We start from the raw sequence: 23,342 nt of genomic DNA, 5'->3' as shown, positions 1-23,342 counted from the left end.
AAAAAATACTTGCTTATTGGTACTTGTAAGTATCCCCATCCTGTCCTGGTCACTATTTCTGCAGACAAGAAGAAAATGCTACAGATGATGTGTGACAAGGTGATTGTTCCCCTGCCTCTTGTTGGATCATGTCTGCTTGTCCTAATGTGTATTTGTAGATTGGAAATGTCCATAGGGGACCCTTTCATAACCTGTCTCCCACACAGTTTCTCTAACCACCCTGGAAAAGTCTAGTAATAGTTATAGAACAGTTTCATACCATCAAAAAACCCTGCTGTTATACTGTACGTTTTTTTGTAGCTACTTTGAGACGTGGTTACAGAACAGCAGTGTTAACAGGGCAGGAAGCTGCTCTCTCATGTGACACAGATTCCTTTCCCTCCCTGTGGAAGCCCAGGATTTTTAAGATGGCTTCACACAGAAGTATACATGTATTTATGACATATATGTATGGCATTGCTTTAGAAAAGGGCACGGGTAGTAACCAGTACATAACACGCTTTAGAATATTTAGAGTGCATTTTAAATATAGCTCTGAGAATGCAATAGAAGATGGTGTTTGTGATCCCAGGTTAGCATAGCCTAGATGCTTACAGTGATGAGTCCTTCAGGAATGCAAATGTTAATAACCGGATTGAAATGTCACTGTTTACTTATCAAGCAAAGAGGAATACTTTGATCATACTTCCAAATGAAAATAAATGGTTCAAAATGAAGCAAGCAGATGATGTGGTATCACCTTCTTTGCATTTTGCTTTGACATAAAAATCAGGAAGTAGATGAAAGTGTTTTGAACTACTCAAAAGAGTCAAAACCAGGTTTCAGATGATAAAAGTAAGGGGGGGGGCTTTTTGTTTGGTTTTGGTTTTTTTTGTTTGTTTGTCTGCTTGTTTTCCTCTGTCTTTGATCCGTTCAGAATATACTCTATTTCTTCTGTGCCAGGGAGGTCTTTCTGTGAAACGATAGGTACAAACATTTCAAACTTCGTCCTCATTAAGATAAGAGCAGCAGTCTCTGCTAGCCTGTACTTGGTAGGTACAAATAAACCCTTTGGATGCACTATGAAAACTCCTTTTTGTTCAGCTGGTACAGGAATAGACAAAATTATGCACCTAATTAGGCCAATTGCTAGATCCTGTTTCAAATCTTGACCACTTTTGCTAGTGCTTTATTTTGTAGCTGTGTCTCAGGGCAGTTCACAGGGTTGTGGTGATGACATTCCAGCACATGAGCAGTCAGTCATATGCTGATCTGCTGTGTATGGCAAGAACAGCAGAAAAGGGATGTGACTGCAAAGTTATTTGCCAGCTTCTCAATCCTAAGCGAGCCCTGTAAGAATTATTCCAGTCATTACAGCTGTATAACTAAAACCAGATGGAGGTTGTTCTGAGAAATGTTGTCATGCTGGAGTGCCGTACAGTGTCTGACACTAAATGGGCTAGCTTACATTTTGAAAACAGCTCAGACGTGTTGATGGACCTAATAAATGCCACTTGATGTCATGTAGACATGTGGTGATTAGTTGGGCCATTAGACAGGACTGGCAACTCCAAGTTTTATCAGACTTAGAAAAGTTGACCTGGAGGTCTTATCTGTGGGTTTTAGTTCATTAAGGGCTTTCTGTGGTGCTTTGACAAAAAAAACTAGTTTTTCCTTTTGCGCCTGAAGTAGAGTGCAGAGCACTGAATCACATTTACTCAGGAAGATTTCGATGGGTTGGATTTCTCCAGTGTCCCAATTACCAGTGCTGTTTATTCATCAACTAGTGATGAAGTGTCATGTCCCAAGGGAGGGCTCGGTTCGTATTTTGCAAGTCTGCCATCAGGACACTCCCTTAGTCATGTTGCTTTCATTGCTTATTTAAAAATCTTTTTGCCAATGCTTAAATTCTAAACTTTTCCATATGCATCTCTGTACTTAAAGAAATCCTAAAAAAAATATACCAGTTCTCTCACAAAATCCTTTTTCACCTTAACATTTCTTTTCATTTATCACCTTATTTTCCACCAATTTTAAAGGAATGTCTTGTTTACTTATCTCCAACAAAGCTTTTTTTAGATAATACTTCAGCAGTAGCTTGGAGATAGAAACATACAGCCTCCACTGCTGAACTATGATTATATTTGTTTGGGGGAATTCTAGGTTATTTGTCATACAGTTATCATTATAAGAACCTCGAAGGTTAGGGTGTTTTTAGGGCAGTTATTCTTCAATCTTTTAATTCTTTCTAATGTACCCAAGTGCTCTAGACCTCAAAATATGTTGTGAGAAAGTTGAATTTTGTGGATGGGGCAGCGTGCGTGAGAGAGAGAGGCTCTAGGACAGGAACGCGATAAGGATGTGTATGCTCTCTGTCCCTCAATGTCAATGAGCCATATTTAGAATTTCTGTCTTACGCCCCTCAAAGATGCTTGTTATTATGTGTAGTCTCCATCAAAAGCTACTGATGAGCCTCATCAGTTCTTCACGTTTATGCTTACTTAAAGAATTCTGCTGAAGTTATGCTCTATAAAATAATCATACATCTGTGTTTATGTGCATTCATATAGTGCCTGCTAAGCACAGGCATTATCTGTTAGATAAAGGCTTTAGTTTATGGTCAGCTAAGTAGTAAATTCAATCAGATTTAGCCACCAAGGAGAATCATTTCAAGGGCATTTTTTCATTAAACCCTCTGAGGATGGTGCGTTTGGTTTTCTTTGCAATGTTGCACAGCCATCTGAAGATCACGGTATATTGCTGCCCATTGAAGCTGTCCCCAAAACAGAGGCAAAGGCGTGGTACAGAATTTACTGCTTGACCACAGAGTTTTTAGAGCTGATAATATAAAATAAAATTAATACTAATAAATTCATCACGGACACACCAATGAAAGTACCATGCATATATTTCTATGAACATTATATTATCAGTATTGGTATGTAAAATATGCTGTCAGTGACACACGTAATGCCTATATCGGATTTAGTAGTAAATACCTTCCAGGCATTTCTTTGTGGGTTATTTCAGCAGCTGTTTCAGGAAGTTGCTGTTTGGTTTATGCTCTTAGGATGAAAGGTTAGCCAAAAGGATAATTAGCAAATCAAAGTCTGTTAACAGGAAATCATTATAATAAGTTAGCTCTTTAAACGCTTCCTTCCCTGTCACTCTTACTATTTATACTTTTCAAAAGTGGTTATTCAAGCCTCATCTTTGCCATGTGTGTTTCTTACAACCTGAGAGAAGAGCAGTCATTCTCCACATTTTGGTGTTGATAAACTCCTGGGAGCTCTTGGAAGTCTTAAGTTGTTTCTTCACCCTCTTCATAATAACATGAACTACCACATATCAAATTCTGCACCTCTACTGAAAACTGATTATAACGGAAAAATAATCTCTTAGGCTGACACAATTACATTGATGAGCTGTTGCAGTTCTTGTTCAAATTGAAAAAGGTCAATCTGTTCTTTCCCCAATTATTATATCAATCAGAAAAACATGCAAGCAGGATTTTGTTTTGAAGAAATGGTAAGCTTTTTCTGCTGCAGTAACTTAAGCAGAAGCTCTTCATCAAAAATATATTGTAAGATGAAATAAGAGCATTCATCCCTCAGTCCTCTATCACTAAAACTTTATACCGCTATTAATTTTACTTATTCCAGTTTTAAAAACTAGAATTTCATTGCATATTTTTTCATTAGCATCCTTAAAATTATACAAAGTTTTTCTTAATTTGCAAAGATGTAGAGACAGGCATTAGGCCAAGCATGAGTGACTCTATTAATATTGCTGGATAGTGGGAGCAGAGCGAATACTCTCAGCTTTCATTTTTGGTTCGGGTTTGTTGGTTTTTTTTAGGTACATGTTGCGGTCATTTGAAGAATACACTTATATAGATTGAATCTTTAAATGCATCTTTTATATTGTGAGATTAGGCATCTATTTTTCTTGTTTGTTCTGCTAATGATGTGCCTACAGATTATCCAAATATTTTTTTTGGATGGGATGATGATGATGCTAACAGAGTAAGATGAATATGAAATAACTAGTAATACTAGCATATGTGTGTATATTTCCATAGAGGACATAATATCAGAGAGGTGTCACTACCAGAACTATTATGTATCACATCATTCTTTACTCATCATTGTCTTTACAGCATACTATTACAAGGGTTCTTGAGTCTGGAGGAAGGAAATGGAGAAGGCAAGAAAGTGTGACAAAAGAGAAGTGGCCGACAAAAAGTGTTAAGACTGAGATACCAATGTCACTAATCTGTTTTCCAATTTTCTGTTAGGAAGAAAAGGAACCCAGAAGTATCCTAAGAAGTGAGGGTTATGTGATGAGATTTTGTAAAGATTGCAAATGGGAGAAATAAAATATCGCCTTCTGTCACCTGAAGATGGTTATTATTTTTGACGATGAATGACAGTATTATTTGACTAAGAAAAAACTAATTCGTGAACCAAGCCCCATGTTGATTTTTGTTTGTTTGTTTTTAGATGACACAGGACTGAAATTAGCCCCTTAAATCCATTAGAATAGAAAACTCCCAAAATAAGACAGCTGCTGGTTTTGTTGTTTTTTTAACAAGTCTGGGAGGAATAGCTTTATCTGTACCTAATACTTTCAGTGTATTAAAGAAATATATTGCTCAAGAAGTAAGGCTATTCTTTTGATGCTACACATTTAGTTTTCTCACATAATCACAGAATGTTGGCCATTACTCATACATGCGGTAGCTGAATGGAGTTTAGTCTGTGTCCAGTTGTGCCAAAGTTAAAGGTTGTGTTGAGTCTGTAAATTTTTAGTTAAATATCCTGCTTTTCTGTCAGCCTTTAAGTGAATTTAGTCTTCAAATGTAAAAGAATGAGTCAGGCCCCATGCTGTGTCTTCAGTATGCTTTGGTTTTGCACCTAAACAAGATAACTGTTCTATTGTTTAATCTTTTTTTCTGGAAACATGTACTTAAAATTGGAGAAAACTGGATGGCTGCTGTTTTTTTTTTCTGTATTCTAATTAAGTAGAAGACCTCTCAGAGTACAAGCTGGTCTAGTGGCACCTTCCACACAACCAGTAATGTGGCTTGATTGGTTTTGATATTTTTGTTTTTGTAGATATTACTTTTACTCATAATTATCTTCACTTTTATAACATAAATGAAAGCAGCATTTAGAACACAAAGAAAAACACATGTTGCTAGGGGAATGGCAGGCAGTTGTGAGACCAAGAAGTTGATGAGTTGATTTTGATACAGAATGTTCAGAGATCTTGAATCAAAAACAAAAATGAAAATATCCACGGCTGGCACATCAGACATTTAAATAGGCCTTTTGAAAAAATCTTCCTTTATCATCTTTCCAGCCTTAGTTCTACAGCTGCATTATTGACTTGGTATGAGAATTATACTACATTTCCTATAGGATAAATATTTTACATACAAACAATAAGTTACATATTATTTCCTTGTTACATGTTTTCAAGGAGAGTGAAAATATTTTGTTGTCTGTTAGATAGTTCTATTTGAAACCCGATTTATTTATCAGATCTTGAAGGCATGACTTAAAACTCTCAGTTCTCAGGCAAACCTGCACAAAAGTCAGTGAGAATGCACAATTACGTATGTCATTTAACTTAAATGAAGATTAATGTTTCATAGTTAATTTCAATGGCAGTTCTGTCTGGGCAAGTACCAAGAAAGTAGTTCAAACGTGGGCCTGAGAGAACATACTTGCATACAGATTGTCAATTCTTCTTGACTCGTTTATTGAGACACCCATAAATTTTGTATTGGGTTCCAAAGCACTTTAGCAGCTGTGGGTAGGATTTTAAGATTTTTTTTTTTTTTTTCCACGAATGGCAAGTGCAATGTGTTTCTAGTAATATATTTCAGGTTCACAGATGAAGGAGTAATGTTATTTTTATAGTTGAGGAGACAAACCAAGACATTTTTAAGTGGAAGTGAAGGATGTCTGGGAAGAATACAGTATGTTTGTTGTAATCTTTGAATGTTATTTTTCTAATCATTCCTATATTATTAAAATGTTAAAAAGACAGTGCAGTACTACAGAAAGTTTGCATTCCAGGACCTCTAAAATAAACGTGGTAGAGTCTGTAATGGGAGTATAAAACATTTGCAAAATAATAGGTCTCTGGTGTCAAAAAAGATAAAGTTTATCTAGAAAAAAACATACTTTTACCCAGATCACAGAATTGTAGTATGGTTTGGGTTGGAAGGGACCTTAAAGATCATCTAGTTTCAACCCCCTGCCACGCATGGGGGAAGAAATCGTATTAATCTCTTTTAAAATGAGGAAAAGATACAACCTGCATTCTCTAAAAAAGCAGAATTGAAGACAAGGAGGTGAAATGAAGATGTAACTCAAGTTGCTTCAAGTTAGTTTGTTTACTCCAGACAAAGTACATACACTCCTGCATTTTGGTTAACAGTGGAGAACCTTCTGTTCTCCTCTTGGTTTTGCACAGAGAAATTGCATTGTGTTGAAATAGTAATAAGAGATTTTTGAAATGGAAATGTGCTTTGTCAATATGCAACGACTTTTTCACAGTTACTCTGATATATGCTTTTTATGTATGCACCATCATTTTTCAAACCACACCACACACATACCTCCAGTGAGTGCGCCCAGTATTTTCTTGATCTTGGTCACTAAACCAGATCTAAAACAGGAGCTAGCCAACCAAAAATAATTCTCCAAGAATCCCCAGCTGTACAAAGAATTGACTAAAAATTGTAGGTTATATAGTGGGATCATCCCAGACACCTCAGTAATTGAAGCAGCAGGCACTCTCTGTTCAGGAAGGTGCACAAATAGGTGCAGAAATAGATCTGCAGGCCAAGATTTTACAGTTGAAAAACTGTGTGTGCCTCTAATATTTCCTGATTCTCATCAGTCTGCTTTCATAAAAATTAAACCCATCCAAAATTTCAAAACCAAACCTTTGTAACATTACACCTTAAATCTGATCAGTTGCAAATACTTCTGTACTCTAAAAAAAAATAACAAGTTCCTTCATGAGAAAATTCCCTGGAGTCTTTAGTATACCAAATCAGAAATGAAATATCTAAGAAATTAAGTATCAGCATCACAGTTGTACCATAGCCAAGCAAGCAATACTTCTGAAATGAAAATACACTTCAGCTCAGCCTGCTGGAGGGTAGTGATGCAGTTAATCAAATAATCAGTCTTGCTACAGCGTTCGTTCAATATTGCAGAGCCATCCAGACATTTTCTGATGTAGCTTCAGTATCTTGAGAAAATATGTTGTAGCTTATTTCAGTGCCCATTTTTGTTTCAGATGAAAAGCTTTATATTTATAGCTTCCATTTGTTTCTCATCTTTGTATAGAAAAACAAATTGGTTGTCTTTAGAATGTGTCAAGCAGATTTATTTCATGTTACAACCTTTCATTATATAATACCTACCTGTTTTTCAGACAGGCCTGAAGTACAATAAAGGCATTTTACAAAAACTCAAGGTAATCAAATGGTTAATAGATATGCTGTGCTGTCTGATTTGTGTGTAAATTTGCAGTGGAATTTTTCTAGAACAGAGCCCTACGGGTTTTTCAGCCTCATTTCTCTGTAGACTGCACAACTGGTGAGAAAGTAGGTATTTTGTCTGATAGCCATTAGAGTCTCATTATTCAGCAAATGTGGAGATAAAACAAAAAAGATTTTGAATTCCCTTATCAAAGTTAGCTAACTCTGGCTTAATGAGTGTCAAGAAATAATGTAATGCTCTTTGTTGGGGTTTTTTGAGTGATTCTGAGATGCAGGACAGAGTGCTTACAAATGCTGTAAAGGCTGTGACCGTTAGTGACTTAATTGCTTGCCTGCTATTGCCTTTATGGCATATATTACTCTTCATGTTCATATTTTTCTTTATAAAATGGCTAATTAATTAAGTGCTTGCTTTATTCTTTTATAGCGGTGTGACCCAGCAGAAGATAAGACTTTTTGTGAAGAACAATGTTTTGAAACTTGCTTTTCTTACCATAGCTGTTGTCTGCCTTTTTATTCAGTAGCTTTTCTGCTAATATACTGAAGGAGGCCCATCTTGTCCTTTTATTAATTTGGTCATAGATGAACTTCTCCTTCCATATCTTATTTCAGGGCAAAGGGTTGTACAGTAACTGTTGTTTCCAATATGATGACTTGTGGGTCCCCTCTGCTCCAGACTTGTGTCCCAGTGTAGGTCCTAGGGTTTGTTTAGACAGCCCTTCAAGTACAGTGTGGCTAATAAGTTTTTCCGACCTTGATTTTTATTTTGACATGGTTTCTTAACATCTCCTTAATGACTTTCCATCAGGCTTGTAACCTCTTTGTGATCTCTCTACTTTCATGTTTTTGTTTTAAATGCTGCAAATTTTGTTATAAAATTTTGTAGAACAGCTGCTGATTTTTCTCTCTACAAATTCTTCATATCCTTCACTTTCAAAGCTCTCCATAACTTTGTGTGTCTTTTGTAATGTACTTTGAAGATGCTGACTTGTATCTACCACCCATCAGCCATTGAAATCAGCTTCCCAAACAGCTTCTTACTTTTCCTGGTCCTATTTGTAAAGAGCTCCCTGCAAACATCTGCCAAACTTACTTCTGTTATTATTATTTCTGAAAATATTTTTGTCTATAATGGACTGAAAAACAGAAAAAGGCTTACGAGAAGTTTGGCTGTCACACCAGTGCCTGTGTTGGCTACTGGTTGTTCTGTCTCTCTGATGATTTCCTATCTGCCTGCAGCTTTGATCTCTGCTCTTAAACTGGAAATCACTTGGTCAGGGGACCACCTTATTGTTCTGTGTGCAAAAAGCTTAGAACAGCTAGGTCAAATGATAGGTTTTAGTCATATCAAGTAGCTCACCTCTCTTCAGGATTGTCAATGAGCATATTTTATAAAGAAGTGTAGGAAGAAAAAACATACTGGGAAATAGGTGTCACTTTTTAGTTTAATGTCATATGTGCGAAGCATTTAACATGTCAGATTTTAACTGAGAAATTTGTTTTTTAACAAGCACATTTTTATTTTGTGCTTATTGATGCCAATTTAGCAACAATGATAAGCTTTTCAGCAAAATCTCTTGAAATAGATTTAACTATAATTAATGCAACTGATTTTACCTTTGCTACACAGTTTATATGATAGTCTGAAAATCTAATTGATTTCCTCTTCCCATTCTGTAATCACTGCATGCTTCAGAGGTTGTTTAGTGCAGCCCAGTATGCACAGGCGTATTTAGAGCTGTTGAAATTATAGGGAGAACCTGAAAATCGTTTCACTCTGTACAGCTCTGCTGGTTTGGGAGATATGCTTGCTTTACCTCTAAGTCTCAGTTACTCTCCCAAATCAACACTTCAAACTAATACCAGTTTCCTGTAACACAACCTATGTGAATTCAAGGCTACCATATGACAATCTTTGCATCACATTTCTAGTAACCTATAAATAAAACATAAACCCTTCCTTTCAGAAATCACTTTTGGTTTTAGCTACTGTATGAGTGGCATAGTCAGAAATTAACTGAAAGTGTTCAGGGTCATCAGGCTGTTTGTGTTTTAAAGTGTCATTCTTTTAGTAATGATGTGGTATTGTAGCATACTACTGTAAATAAGGCTGTTGGACCAAAGGTTTTGAATCTAACCATGCATCAGGTCTGCTCACTGGTTGTATATCCTTGATAACCATAAAGTGATTGAGTTATACAGTAAATTATTTTGTTGCTGTGTTTCTCCTAATGCAGATGGTTTATGCTGGAAATTGCATGGGTCTTTGCTTCAAGTCTTTAAAGATGAAAAAGAACACAAGTATTTACTATATTCTTACCTCTATGAAGGAGAATAATCTAGACTGCTGAAAATAGTTTTTCTGTTACACTCTTTTTTTAACCTGGCAGTGTGTTCTGTTGTGCAAGCAGGTTGAAGATTTATAAAAACAAATCTCTGTTTCTAGGACAGGAAATGAGCAAATCTCTCAAAAAGAGCTTCAGTGTAGGGTTGTCTAGAGCAGCAGTGGACACTCTGCAGTGTCTGTGCTGCTCTTACGTGGTGAGTACTTTGTGTACGGCTGCTGTTCAGTGCCTGCAGCTGGGGGATGCAGTGAAGGACCTGGCACAAGGCAAGTTGTGAAGCTGAAGCCTGGCAGTGCATGGTTATAAACATGGTCTCTTGCTGGTGGGAAGCTGCTGTCATTGCAGCCAGTGCCACTCTGAAAGGCTGTCCCAGGTTCTTAGTCTATCTGTGTGCTTCAGCACAAGTTGTAGCTAGTAGTCCCAGCTTCTGCTGGAGAAGAGACACAGGCAGGTATAAAGCTATACTTTTTATCACATTCTCACACACTCAAAACATATATTTTAAGTGAAATATTATTTCTTCAGCTACCATCACAGCAAGAGCAGGTTTATTTGTTTTACATACAGGCAGACAATTTACCTTGCAGTTTTTAAGGGTTGTTAGGATCATAGAAGAACTTTGTATCTAAAAGTTTTTATCATATGTGTTGGAAAGGGCTCCTGCAAATGTATCTTTACCTTGGATAATCTTTTAATTTCAATTGCTATTTGAACAAGCTGTTGTGAAACAGTTTATTGCAAAGTTATGTCTTGTGTATCTTCAGTGATAAAACTGTGCAGATGGGCCTGTTGCGGGATGTAAGTATCAATGAGTATTATTGATACAGAAAACATTTATCATTTGAATTTCTGGATTTCTACAGTAGTTTCAGAATTCTTGTTTTTATTTTTGTTAGAATCTCAATTTTGAAGTAAAGATCTGAACTGTAAGTTACTTTTCTATTGAAAATACCATGTATATTTTCATTATGAAGTCCAAATTAGAACTTCTGCCTAACATGAACCAAAATCATTACTCTCACTCAGAAATAAAAGAAATTTTTTCCTAGTTCTAGAAAGCAGTACCTATAGGCATGTTTTGGTATGGTAGGAGATCATTTTGCAGTATAACTTCATAATGTGCAAATATGTATATGTTATAAAATTGTAAATACTCCATACAAATAATAAAATAAACAAAGCGAACTCTCTTAAAGGTACCTTATAAGCTGAACTGCCTTATGGAATGATTAGGGGGATAAAAAAAAGTATTCTTTTTGCTTTCTGAATGGACTGAATTCATTGCCAGACTATGAACTGGGGCAGAACATTCACATTAGGTTTTTCACCAGGAAAAAAACTGGAAAGATGAGATGCAGGTTGAGGTCAACGGGAATAAGTTTTATGGTAATATTTTTGCCTCTTTTTGAGCTAGGGCAAACTGAATCCTGCTGAAGTAGGATTTCAGTATTAAAAGGTAGGTTCTATATTTTATGCTGTAGTGAGAGTCTGTAGAGAGCAACTGTAGTGAGAGTCGCATGACCCGCAAAGGTCATTAAATCACCTCAGCTGGTCTTACATTGGAAGCTAGAACCTGATGCATTTGGGCCTGTCAGATGTTATCATGTACTGTGTTCTGGCTTTGTTATGTACAGCTGAAATGAAGCAGTGCTAATTAGATAAATAAGTCTTGAATTTTAACATGGTGCTGACACAAAGATAAGTCAAACAACCAGAAATATGTGAAAACAGCTTCCAAGCAGAATTGAAACAATGTAAGTAGGCGACAAGAACATTGATATTACTGAGCCCAAACCAATACTTAATTATCTTGCTTTATTTTTTTCCTTCGGCTCTATTTCAAAATAAATTCAGGCTTCAGTGAGAACCATTGATTTACTTCTCCAGAGTCTTGAGGAAAAGGGAGACTTAATTTAAAGACAGGAATTTAGCAGAGATGAAGTATGGCCTTTCTCTGTTGGAAAATAACATAGGTGGATACAGTGCAACACTAAAGGCTAGATTTTCAATGGACCTCTTGCACGTGAGTTACAATACAAGCATTTCAGCCTGACCCTGACTCAGGTTGAATTACCGTTACAGTTGTCTGGGAGGGGGTTGATACCACTGTGGTCTCATGCTTCCAGCTGTGCTCTGATCAGCTGTGCTGCAGAGGCTGGTGCATCCCTGATCCTGGGCAGGATGAATTTGCTCAGGCACTTGTTTGACCTCTGCTTGGCTCTGTTGGGCTTTGTGGACTCTGCCCAGGTGGAAATTGGAGCAAATTTGAGCCTTTTCTGTATAACACTTGCCTTCAGAAATAGCAAGAGGACTGTAATCCTACAGCTGCATCTAGCCATCCACATGTATTTCAGATGGTGATTACAGTTTGGAAGTATATATATATATGTACATGTGTACAGGCATTAACAGCTACATTTCTGGTTTCTACGTGGAGATATTATTTGTTAGCTCTGTGCTGTAAGTACAAATAGAAGAGTAATCTTCTTTGGGCTTTGTATATACATGTGATTTGCATTTCCTATGCTTTGCACAGTTGAATACTTGGCATTTCTGTTTCAAACATAAAACTGTAAGTAACGGTGTTTTGAATTCCGTGAGTTGAAAACACATAAGCTGTTATCAAAAACGCATTTGGAGAAGTGCAATCTTCTGATTTTAGAAGCTAGGAAAACCCAATTCTGGCCCCACTGCAGTGACAAATATGCACTTAGCTCCGTGTACTTTCTGTGGGAGTTAAACTGTATAATAACCTTACGATTATGATCTTTGAAGATGTTCTGCATTAAATATTTAGAATGGTGGAAGGAAACATTAATTCATAGAGGAGTATACATCTCTCCTTATGCATCCTCATCAATGAAGGGCTTATTTGTGTCAGGAAGCTTTCTAAATGATGGAATTATTATATGAACTGAGGTTCTTTCCAAAAGCTGCGATACTGGCAGAATTGAGCCCAGCTGAGTGCTGATAACTTCTATTTTTCTAGACGTTTTCTTGTTAGCTTGTTGCGCATTATGTGCTCTAGAATTGCTTTGTATTATGAAAACACTGTAAACCTAGGGAATATTTTTAAAATTGACATACTACATCAGCTGCTGGCTGGTTAAGTGAGGAGAAGTGGGGAATGAAATCTGTCATTTTTCAATCATCTCTTAAATTCAGCAATGGAAAATCATTACTCTGAGGTAGTAATTGGGGGCCTGTGTAAAATGATTCTTAGTCCATTGCTCAGGATCTCACTGCACAGACGCTTGATGGCAAAACAAAGAAAGACAAATCTGCTCCCTCTTTTTGTGGACGGTTTGAACCACAAGGTCAGGGGCCACAGGCCAGACTGTAAATGGTGCTCTTGCTGCATGAGGTAGTCTCTCAGGCCAGGGGTCCACCCTGGTGCGCATCCTCTGGTATTCTTGCTGCCCCCCTCCTGTTCTCTCTCACAGGAAGGAATTATTTCTATCTCCAGAAAGTGTTTCAAAGCCACCAAATTTTTATGCTTACATTAAAAAACAAACAAACAACAAAACCCCAAGAAAACACCAAAACAACCCACAAATGTGGGAAGCATTAAAAAAAAAAATAAAATTAAAAGTGTAGTCTCTATATATTAACATACATCTTGCAGTTCTGCAGGTATATTACTCTTTTAAGGCCTGCAATGCAAAGCACTGAGGAACATTCTTTTATTGCACTCAGGTTCACACATATCCTGGTACTATGCCTTTTGCTGTCTCGCATAATACTGCATAGAACAACAAGAAGTGTATTTTCCTGTAATATGAATTCAGCAATTTAGCATTTTTCCTTTTTTTAGCACCTCTGAGAACTTTCTGTATTGAAAACTCTTTAATTTAGAATGCTAGCATGTGCTGTTTACTAAAATCATGTATTTTATGAAGGCTCACAAGTCAAATATTATGTTCTATATTTTGCAGATATAACTTATTACATTATACAGAGACATTAAAATGGAATATTCTATGAACAATGATATCACTTTCTTTCGTTATACTTTATCAACCAGAATACATTCAGAATCAGGTTTTATATTTAATTTGGTCCTAATAGTAGTCTTAGTACTTGATCATTTAGAATCATACAATCACAGAATCATAGAATAGTTAGGGTTGGAAAGGAACTTAAGATCATCAGTTCCAACACCCCTGCCGTGGGCAGGGACACCTCACACTAAACCATGTCACCCAAGGCTCTGTCCAACCTGGCCTTGAACACTGCCAGGGATGGAGCATTCACAACCTCCCTGGGCAACCTATTCCAGTGCCTCACCACCCTAACAGGAAAGAATTTCCTCCTTATATCCAATCTAAACTTCCCCTGTTTAAGTTTGAACCCATTACCCCTTGTCCTATCACTGCAGTCCCTAATGAAGAGTCCCTCCCCAGCATCCCTATAGGCCCCCTTCAGATACTGGAAGGCTGCTATGAGGTCTCCGCGCAGCCTTCTCTTCTCCAGGCTGAACAGCCCCAACTTTCTCAGCCTATCTTCATATGGGAGGTGCTCCAGTCCCCTGTTCATCCTCGTGGCCCTCCTCTGGACTTGTTCCAACAGTTCCATGTCCTTTTTATGTTGAGGACACACCAGAACTGCACACAGTACTCCAGGTATTTACAGTGTTAAGTATAGTTCATATCATGTAATTTCAAAGTATTTTTGTTGCTTTTAAAAAAAAAAATATCTTTTATTAGAATTTTCTTTCTCATGTTTTTTAACAATCTAAAATTGATGTACTGCAATGCACTTCTGGAAAATAAGCCAACAACTGTGGGGTTTCGTTTCAGGATGCCTCTTCACGGTTCATACGCTCATACGTGCTTTCATGTGTTTGTTGGAGGGGGTAAAGTCCTGTTTACAGGACTTTTGGTAGCACCACATTGGCCTGATTGATACAAAGTTGTGTTGAGACAAAGTTTGGTTGTTGTAAACATAAAGTGCAAGGGCCTGGATTTAAAAACAACCAAAAGCTCAAAATAGGACCTAGCTTTTTCAAATATGTTCAACGCTGCTTAAAACTGCCACAGGTTTAAAATGGGATATAAGGAGTTTTTAAGAAGTTGCTGTTTGGCAGTACTTGCTTTAGTAATAAGATTTGATTCCTATCGTTTAGGGTGGAAATGGGTCACTTACTCAGTCATTTCTTACGTCCATTTTGTCAGGGTCGTTCATGCCAGCGCTGCTGTACTGTCCCCCTCCCATCCTGAGTTCATAATAGCTGAGCTTGTTTTACTGTTGGCAACTAGTACGGCTTGTGATCACAAGGCCTGCAGTTGAATAACTTAAAATGCAAGGAGCTCATGTACCTGACAACATGTAGGCAAGGAACATTTGAATACTGGCTCTGGCACAGACTTCCAGTTTAGGCACAGTTGGGACATTTAATCTCTCGCCTTGCAATCGCCATCTGTGAAATGAAGTGATACCTGCCTACCTGTCTCATAGGAGCGCAGATGATTGACTCATGCTTGTGAAGTGATAGAGGAATGCACTGAATGCACATCAGAGCCATCTGATCTCCAGATACATGGGGAATTGTTTGTGGAAAGAAACACAAAATTTTAGCAGCTGTGTTCATGTGTGTAGTGTAGTAACATAGTTAACTCCTGTAACTGAAATGAGGGATATCTGTGTCAAGGTGGTGCTTGAGCCTTTCAGTGTCCTTCCAGTGACTCTGAGAAACTGGAGCCATTCCAAAAGCAACTATATTGCTTTTCAGAAATATTTTTGTAATCCCCGTTGAAAGCCTCACATTTGTGCTCTCCATTCCTTAACTCTGGCTGTCTTTTCGGCTTTCTTGGGCTCTTTTCAACAGGTCAAACCTGCAGCATGACAGCAACAACAGCTGGCGTGAATTTGTTGAAGTCATTGGTATTCACTGATAACCTTTAAAACAAGAAAATCACCCCTTTTGTCAAATTACACGTTTTCATGGTAGGATTTTAACAAGATTTCAGAGACGCTGCTGTCCTGTATAAAATGAGATGAAATTAGTCCCCTGTTGTGTTAGGGTCGCTAAAACCACAGGACTATTACTGTGTGAACTTTGTGTGCAACATATTATGACATACATATTTTGATTCTTTTAGAAGATACAGGGAAAGCAAAACCCAACAGCGCAATTCAGCAGTCTGGTACAGAAACGGGTCCCTTTCTTCCCAAACCTGGAGCGGCAGCAGTAGCACCTGTAACACCTGCATCATCTTCCAAGAGCACGAATGGAGCTGCTAACACAGTTTCTGAGTCTGAAGAGGAAAAAGCCAAAAAACTACTTTACTGTTCATTATGCAAAGTGGCTGTGAATTCCCTGTCACAACTAGAAGCCCACAATACAGGTGGGTATGCAAACAGTGCAAGTCAGTGGTGTCTTATCGTCTTTAAAATAGAGTGCAACAAGCTGTTTTTCTGGCACTGAAGTAGCCACATTTCACTAAAGAATCTTTTAGCTGAAAAATCTTTCAGTTGAAACTTTTAATGGCAAGTTACAAAAAAAAACATTTCTGTTAATGACAATTTCATGTATGGTGTTTGATATTGTATTAAAGCTCTTCAAATTTTTTTTAACCATCCTTCAGGTACTCTATAAGCTTGACAAAATCCTATTAAGGCAACATCAAGGTCATGTTACCTCGTCAGCATCATAGAATCACAGAATCATAGAATAGTTAGGGTTGGAAAGGACCTTAAGATCATCTAGTTCCAACCCCCTGCCATGGGCAGGGACACCTCCCACTAAACCATCTCACCCAAGGCTCTGTCCAACCTGGCCTTGAACAGCACCAGGGATGGAGCATTCACAACTTCCCTGGGCAACCCATTCCAGTGCCTCACCACCCTTACAGGAAAGAACTTCTTCCTTATACCCAGTCTAAACTTCCCCTTTTTAAGTTTTAACCCATTACCCCTTGTCCTATCACTACAGTCCCTAATGAACAGTCCCTCCCCAGCATCCTTAAAGGCCCCCTTCAGATACTGGAAGGCTGCTATGAAGTCTCCACACAGCTTTCTCTTCTCCAGGCTGAACAGCCCCACTTTCTCAGCCTATCTTCATGCCTCCATAGTGAAGATCATGGTATGATCCTAGAGGTTTCCATAACACTAAGGTTTCTAATATGAGTTCTCTCTCATATTTCACCTATCTCTGGATTTTTTTCTGGCACAATTTATAGACATTTTGGTTATGATTTTAGGGTGGGCTCTTTAGATTTACTAGGTATCCTAGAAGCTTTTGAATATTGGAGATTAGATATGCTCCCTTTAAAAGGCCACAAGCAGCATTCCCAGTGTGCTGTGGCTGTTCTGTGGTGTGCTGCAGGTGTAAAGCTTGTTATCAAATCAGTGAAACTGGTTTTACAGCTGTGAGCCATTGAAATAGCCAAAGCAGCCATTTTTTCCAAATCAGAGGATACTTACTGAAATATTAGTGTTCCTAGGCAGGTTTTGACTGATTGCTGTGGTTCCTCTCTCACTCTTGGCTTATGCCTTTTTTTGTGATTCACCAGCTATATGGATTTTGACAGAAGAACAAACATCTTGCCCATAGAGGCACACACTGGCCCCAAACAAAAAGGCAGTGGTGGCCCAGCATCCTCTTGTTCCCTTTTTGTACTAACCCTTCTTTTATTGTCTGGCTTACCTTTAGATCAAGGAAGTGAAAACTACACTGACCTAAACCAGATTCATCATTAGCCCCATTCTGTGGTGATTTGAATTATTCTGTCTTGAAGATAAATGTGTTGCATAAAGTCCCAAGGCTAATGGACATAACCGTATCTTGCTGATCATTAACTCACGAGCACCTCCTTGCCCATTAGGGTCCAAGCACAAGACTATGGTTGAGGCTCGGAATGGTGCTGGTCCCATCAAGTCTTACCCTCGACCTGGATCCCGTCTGAAGGTGCAGAATGGCAGTAAAGGCTCAGGACTGCAGAACAAGACATTTCATTGTGAAATCTGTGATGTCCATGTCAATTCAGAAATTCAGCTTAAACAGGTAACTTGCATGTATCTGGGGATCCTTTGCTGGTTTTAATTGCATTGCAGTATTGTAGCTGTGGTGTAGGTCTGTGTGAAGATATTTTGGCGAAAAGTGAACTTAGTATTTCTTTTCTGTCACCCCACAACTATTTCTGAGTAGTTCGCTATAGGTCTGCTTCAGCTAATTGTTTCAGCTGGTAAAATGTGGTCTCAATAGTCAAAAAGCAGAGGTGGACAAAGTGTCAGTATCAATGAATAACAGCAAATCTAGTTTTAAAAGCTTCCTCAAGAGAGAGATTTGAACTCTGGTCTCCTAAATGGAAGAAATTCTAGTTTGAGGTTCCCTGAATTCCATTTTGGTGCTATTTCCATCTGCTGGGATACTTTTTAATACTATGTGAGAAGGAGAATGTGACTTGAATCTATTGGTTTAGGACAAACAGCAGGAGGGTAATGCTACAGATGCGTTTGGACTGTGTAGAGCAATGTTAATCATTAACAGTGTAGCTGTATGAACATGCAGCTCTGCTTTGTCCAAGCCAATTAGTCCTGGGTTTAGAGCTGTGCCAATACAGATACCTAAACAGGAAGCTCTTAACAGGATGGTACTGTGCTCTGTGGATGTATTCTCTCATTCCCTTTTATTTCAGTTATCTCTAAGACAGTATTAAATTGCATGGTGTAGACATATCCCTGGATCCTGGTTCTTCCTTCAGCTAATACTGAATTATTTATACAACTGAACTTCATCAGTGAGACTGAAATGTAACTCCTACTTCCAAATATTCCTATGACCTAGTGATTGCAGCTCTGCCTGGTTCAAAGCTCCTCATGTGGAAAAATGAAATACCAACCAAAATATCAATAATTTGCAGAGACTGTCTCGTATCACAGAACTCACTGTATTTGATTAGCTTCTGATTCTCTATTTGATGTGCTCCAAATTGTTATGTTTAATTTAGCAAAACTCATCATTGCTCTCTCTAAAGAACCTACTTAGTCTTACAAACAGGCGGCTTAGGCATATCCTGCTGATAAATCAATTTCAAACTCAAAACTGAGATATGTTTAAACAGGTAATTAAATGTGAGGATATTTATTTCAGCATATTTCCAGCCGAAGGCATAAGGACAGAGTTGCAGGAAAGCCTATGAAACCTAAATATAGTCCCTACAACAAACTGCAGCGCAGCCCAAGTATTTTAGCAGTAAGTATTTCTATTTCTTATCACTGTCTATGTGAATTTGTGACCCTGGGGACTCCCACCACACAGAGAAAGGAACGTGACTGACCTGACCCTTCCACAGCATTTCTCCCCCTGCAGGCTGAGTCTGCTCAGGGGTCAGATTTGAAGATAGTTATGCATTCTGTCTGCCCAGTCAAAGGCACACAGACAGCACTGCAAGTGTTATTTACTGCTAGGAAGACGAGAATAATCAGTGGGACGGGGAATGAACCATTGTGGTCCTGTGGAAATGTACTGGCTCTGCTGGGCTACTGCACTGCTTCTTGAAGGCTGCAATGTATATATTCTGTCTTTCTGGGCACCTGAGATAACTCTCAGTTATGATGGATGCAGTCAAGAAAAAGGACATAAGATGCTAAGATACACAAATACTAATTCTCATTCTTTGCATACAGCAAAACAGTGCTGTATAGATGTATTACATTGCTGCAAAAGACTTATCAAGTGTTTAGGGGAATTGATTGCCTATCTGCCTGCCCAAGCTGTGTCTGTCACTGTCTATCAAAACACCTCTTCTGCCTTTGTACCCCTAGACCTTCCCCTTTTGCACCCACCTACATTTCCAGGAATTCCCCAAGCTGGTTCTGCCAGTCAGCTATAGCTGGAGTTCAGGCTGGCTCTAGCACAGCACAGATTGTATGTTTATTTGCTCATGACTCAGCCTGTATTTTATTCATTAGGGAAAAGTGCATGCCACGTATGGCACAAAAACAATTTACAGGTTGGGAAGAGAAAGATGCAAATGTGTATGCGCAAGAGGAAGCATGTGAAAAGCCTTTAAACACTGAAATATTAATATGTCTTTGTAATTGTGCAGAGGCAAATGAAAATGCTGCAGGCTTTCTCTGAGTCTCCCCATTTGATAGGTTCTGCACACACTAATTTTCTTCACTTGTGTAGTACATCATTTTATAATGTATTGCATAAGGAGAGACCTCCATTAATAAAAGAAAGGCACGAGTATCTTTGCCCCCATAAATGTGGGATTGTGGTGCAAATCATCTTCAGTGAGACTGTAGTATATATATTTCTGGTTAGCTTTTTTTCACCACAAGCACCAGCAAGATCATAAACAGCAATAATTCTTTCAGAAAGAATTCTTTATGGTATTCATCTTAAAAAATACTTCTATTTTGCAAAGTGCAGCTCTTCATTGGCAGGTAAAAAGCTCACTGGACCGGTACTAGTTTCCCATCTTAACCACCCTCCTTTACTACAGTTCATTTTTGCAAGTGGAAATTTTGACTTTTGACACTGAAGTTTTAATCATGTTTTTTTTCAATTTCTTGCACAGTTATGATTTGCATAATTTAATATTGTTCACTTGCAAATGATGCTTCCTTCTAAATGTCAGTGTGACTGCCCCTACACTTGTGTTTCTTTAAATACATGATTTAGTTGCTTTAATTGCCCTGAGAGTAAGAAGACAATGTGGGTAAAATTTCTAAACAGCTGAGATGAGGCTTCTGTGAGAAACCACAGTGTGCCTTTTGTCAGTGTTTATTTTTTCCTTCATGTAAAAATCAGCGCAGGAGAGCTGTATTTACATTGGGGTTTTTGTGTGTTTTATTGCAGGCAAAACTTGCATTCCAGAAGGACATGATTAAGCCGCTGGCTCCCGCTTTCCTTTCATCTCCTCTTGCTGCGGCTGCAGCTGTATCATCAGCTCTGTCCCTTCCTCCGCGTCCCTCTGCCTCCTTGTTCCAGGCACCTGCAATACCACCAGCTCTTCTCAGGCCAGGCCATGGTCCCATCCGGGCAACACCTGCCTCCATACTTTTTGCACCATACTAATTTATTGATGTGAAGAAGAGATAACATGGCCAGTAGGAAGAGTAAAAGACAGACAGGAAAGGGGTTGAGATTTTAAAATGTCTTTCTCTTTTGAAATGCCATCCTGCATGACACCTCAACCAACCACACCATAAAACTCATCACTGGCGGTACTGCGTTTTGGAGTCTTGACAACTCTCTCAGTCTCTCTCTCTCTTGTTTTAATCATGATAGAGTGATTTGCTAAAAGCTTCATTGCTCATAACATTTATACCATTAAAGATTCATGCATTTATTAATATTTTTTTCAATGTGTATGATGCACCTTGGAATCAAGGAACATAAAATATTTTCCTGACAGACTTGAAAACTAGGGTCTTCCTAACTCCCACTTATGTAAATACTTCTCTGAAAACCAATGGAGTATAACCTAATGTGGAAAGAAAGGTAGATGAACCAAATGCCTGATTGTGGATAACATCTCAAAAATGCATTGCATCCTTTGTTTGTTTCGGGTTTTTGTTTTCCCCAGTGTGCTCTTGTTGACAGGGATTGTGTACTGTCCTAGGTCCCAGTACTGGTGTATCTTGTGTAGTACTAAAGATGTATCACATGTCTGATTTTAATATTTTTAGTTTCTGTGCAAATGTTTGAAAGCAATGCAGTGCTGAAGCTTTTGATTATTTCTTTTGTGTCACACTTTATTTAGAGAAATTAAAATAGAAAGCCATATACCATATAGTTAAGGTTACTACTTGTTTGCTACTTTGATTTAACTTATTTTTGTTGTTGCCTCACTGGTGTTGCTAAGCAATGTTTAAAGATAAAAAAAGCTTTTCAATTGCACATTACCACAGCTCACATGCATTGTTCAAGAAGAGAATGGATCCATGTATTTCTACGTAAATATCTTTTTCTTCATTTATAACTAGTTTTCTTTGTAACAATGCTGCATAATGTTGTGGCTCCCTAATGCAATAATGTACAGAACATAAAATATTTATAATTGACTGTATTCTCTGTTTACTGAATATATTGCAGTAATGTCCCACCTATCTTCTTACTTTCCCAACCCTTTTATAAAGGTGATATCAATATGCAGTACTCATACTGAAGTCATTATGTGATATTGGGGACAACAGGTGGAAGAAAGGAAAAAAAAAATAGAATTAACTTTTACAGCATCTTTATCTGCAATCCATAATAGTAAAATGTCTGTGTATTTTTTTAAATGTACCTTTTCAATAAAATGATAAGAAAAATATATGTTTCATGTGTTTATTAACCAGTACAAAAAAGAGAAGGCTGGAACAAACAAATTTAGCTACAGGAGTCTTCAGGAGCAGACAAAGCATTAGAGTTGCAATAAAGCATAATTACAGAACTTGTGTTTACTTCCCTTGTGTTTTAACATCTTTTTCTTGCTACATCCTGTTACAGCCTTTATTGGTGCTTTTTGCAGTAAGACTGTGAACATTCACTACGTTGGAGATTCAGAAGAAGGAGCAGTAGAGCCAGGTGGGTGATTATGGTTTTATTTTTGCACCACCCAAATGCTCCAACATGGTTATGCCATCTCTGATGGAGATTGAGGATTAACTTTAAAACCAGCCTGGGCATACCTGAGACTGAAAACGGGTCACTTTGGTGCCAAGACTTGCTCTGAAGTGTGGGCAAAATAGGCAGCTGCTTGATGTAACAGGCTATGAAGGCAGGTGTTCAGGGAAGCTTTGAAATTGTCTGTTCTTGCTGCTGAAAAGTTTAATCTGTTCTGTAAAATTCTTTTTTTTCATTAATACAAAGTGAGAAGTGAAGAGTACAAGAGTAAAAAGACATCTGTAAGGCTGTTAGGGTTAACACAAAGCCAACAGGGCCATTACATATCCACAAAGACTGAGGAATAAAAATCCCAGGGATTTTATAGTAGAGAATTTACAGACCAACATATACCTCCTAGTTGCAACATATTAGAGCCCATTTTATGCAAGTGCAATTCTGCCCAAGTCCCACTATTCAGTGGAGCAGTCAAGTGTGCTGTGAGAGGGTAATTCTCTGGAAAGTCACCTGCCAAGGGGGAGGTAATGGAGTCAGCCTTTTAGCATTCTCTGGGGAAGTAGGTACAGTTGTATTAATTCTGCAGACTGTGAAGAGTACAAGGTGGTATGAATAGACACTATTCCATGTGCATCTATTTGTGTCTGATTTTGTAAGTCATGTTTTTCGTCCAAAATGAGATGGGTTTACAGAACTGTGTCTTTTAATTGGTTCTTCAGGAAATGAGAGTTGTCTGTGTTGTAAAACACTATTTTACCTGCTTTTATAGCTTACTGTCGGTGATGAGAAATTGGAAGCAATTACAAGTTTCTGCAATAGAAAATTTTCCTATATAAGAATACAGAAAACCTGTACTAAGGAGGGGACCAGCCAGGGGTGTGTGGATTTCTCAGACACCTGATTATTTTAAAGAGCATCTTACACTGGAGAA

General features: G+C 38.1%; 1 protein-coding gene across 10 annotated transcripts in view; it reads left to right on the top strand.

Moving 5' to 3' along the window:
* Window positions 1-22,121, top strand: part of ZNF385B (zinc finger protein 385B) — a 177,624-nt gene extending 155,503 nt beyond the window's left edge. For all 10 annotated transcript variants that reach the window (XM_061454642.1, XM_061454616.1, XM_061454628.1 and 7 more), the window contains 4 exons: window positions 15,951-16,196; window positions 17,676-17,854; window positions 18,944-19,045; window positions 20,660-22,121. In XM_061454642.1, coding sequence (XP_061310626.1) covers window positions 15,951-16,196; window positions 17,676-17,854; window positions 18,944-19,045; window positions 20,660-20,878 — 746 coding nt within the window. In that variant the 3' untranslated portion in view covers window positions 20,879-22,121. The remainder of the gene's footprint in view (window positions 1-15,950; window positions 16,197-17,675; window positions 17,855-18,943; window positions 19,046-20,659) is intronic.
* Window positions 22,122-23,342: the final 1,221 nt, after the last annotated feature.

Source organism: Pezoporus flaviventris, unplaced genomic scaffold (genome assembly GCF_033815535.1).
Source record: "Pezoporus flaviventris isolate CSIRO_AGI_PZ_B2104156 unplaced genomic scaffold, CSIRO_AGI_Pfla_v1 ptg000001l, whole genome shotgun sequence".
In the NCBI taxonomy this organism is placed as follows: domain Eukaryota; kingdom Metazoa; phylum Chordata; class Aves; order Psittaciformes; family Psittacidae; genus Pezoporus; species Pezoporus flaviventris.
This window is presented reverse-complemented; position numbering and strand designations above follow the sequence as displayed.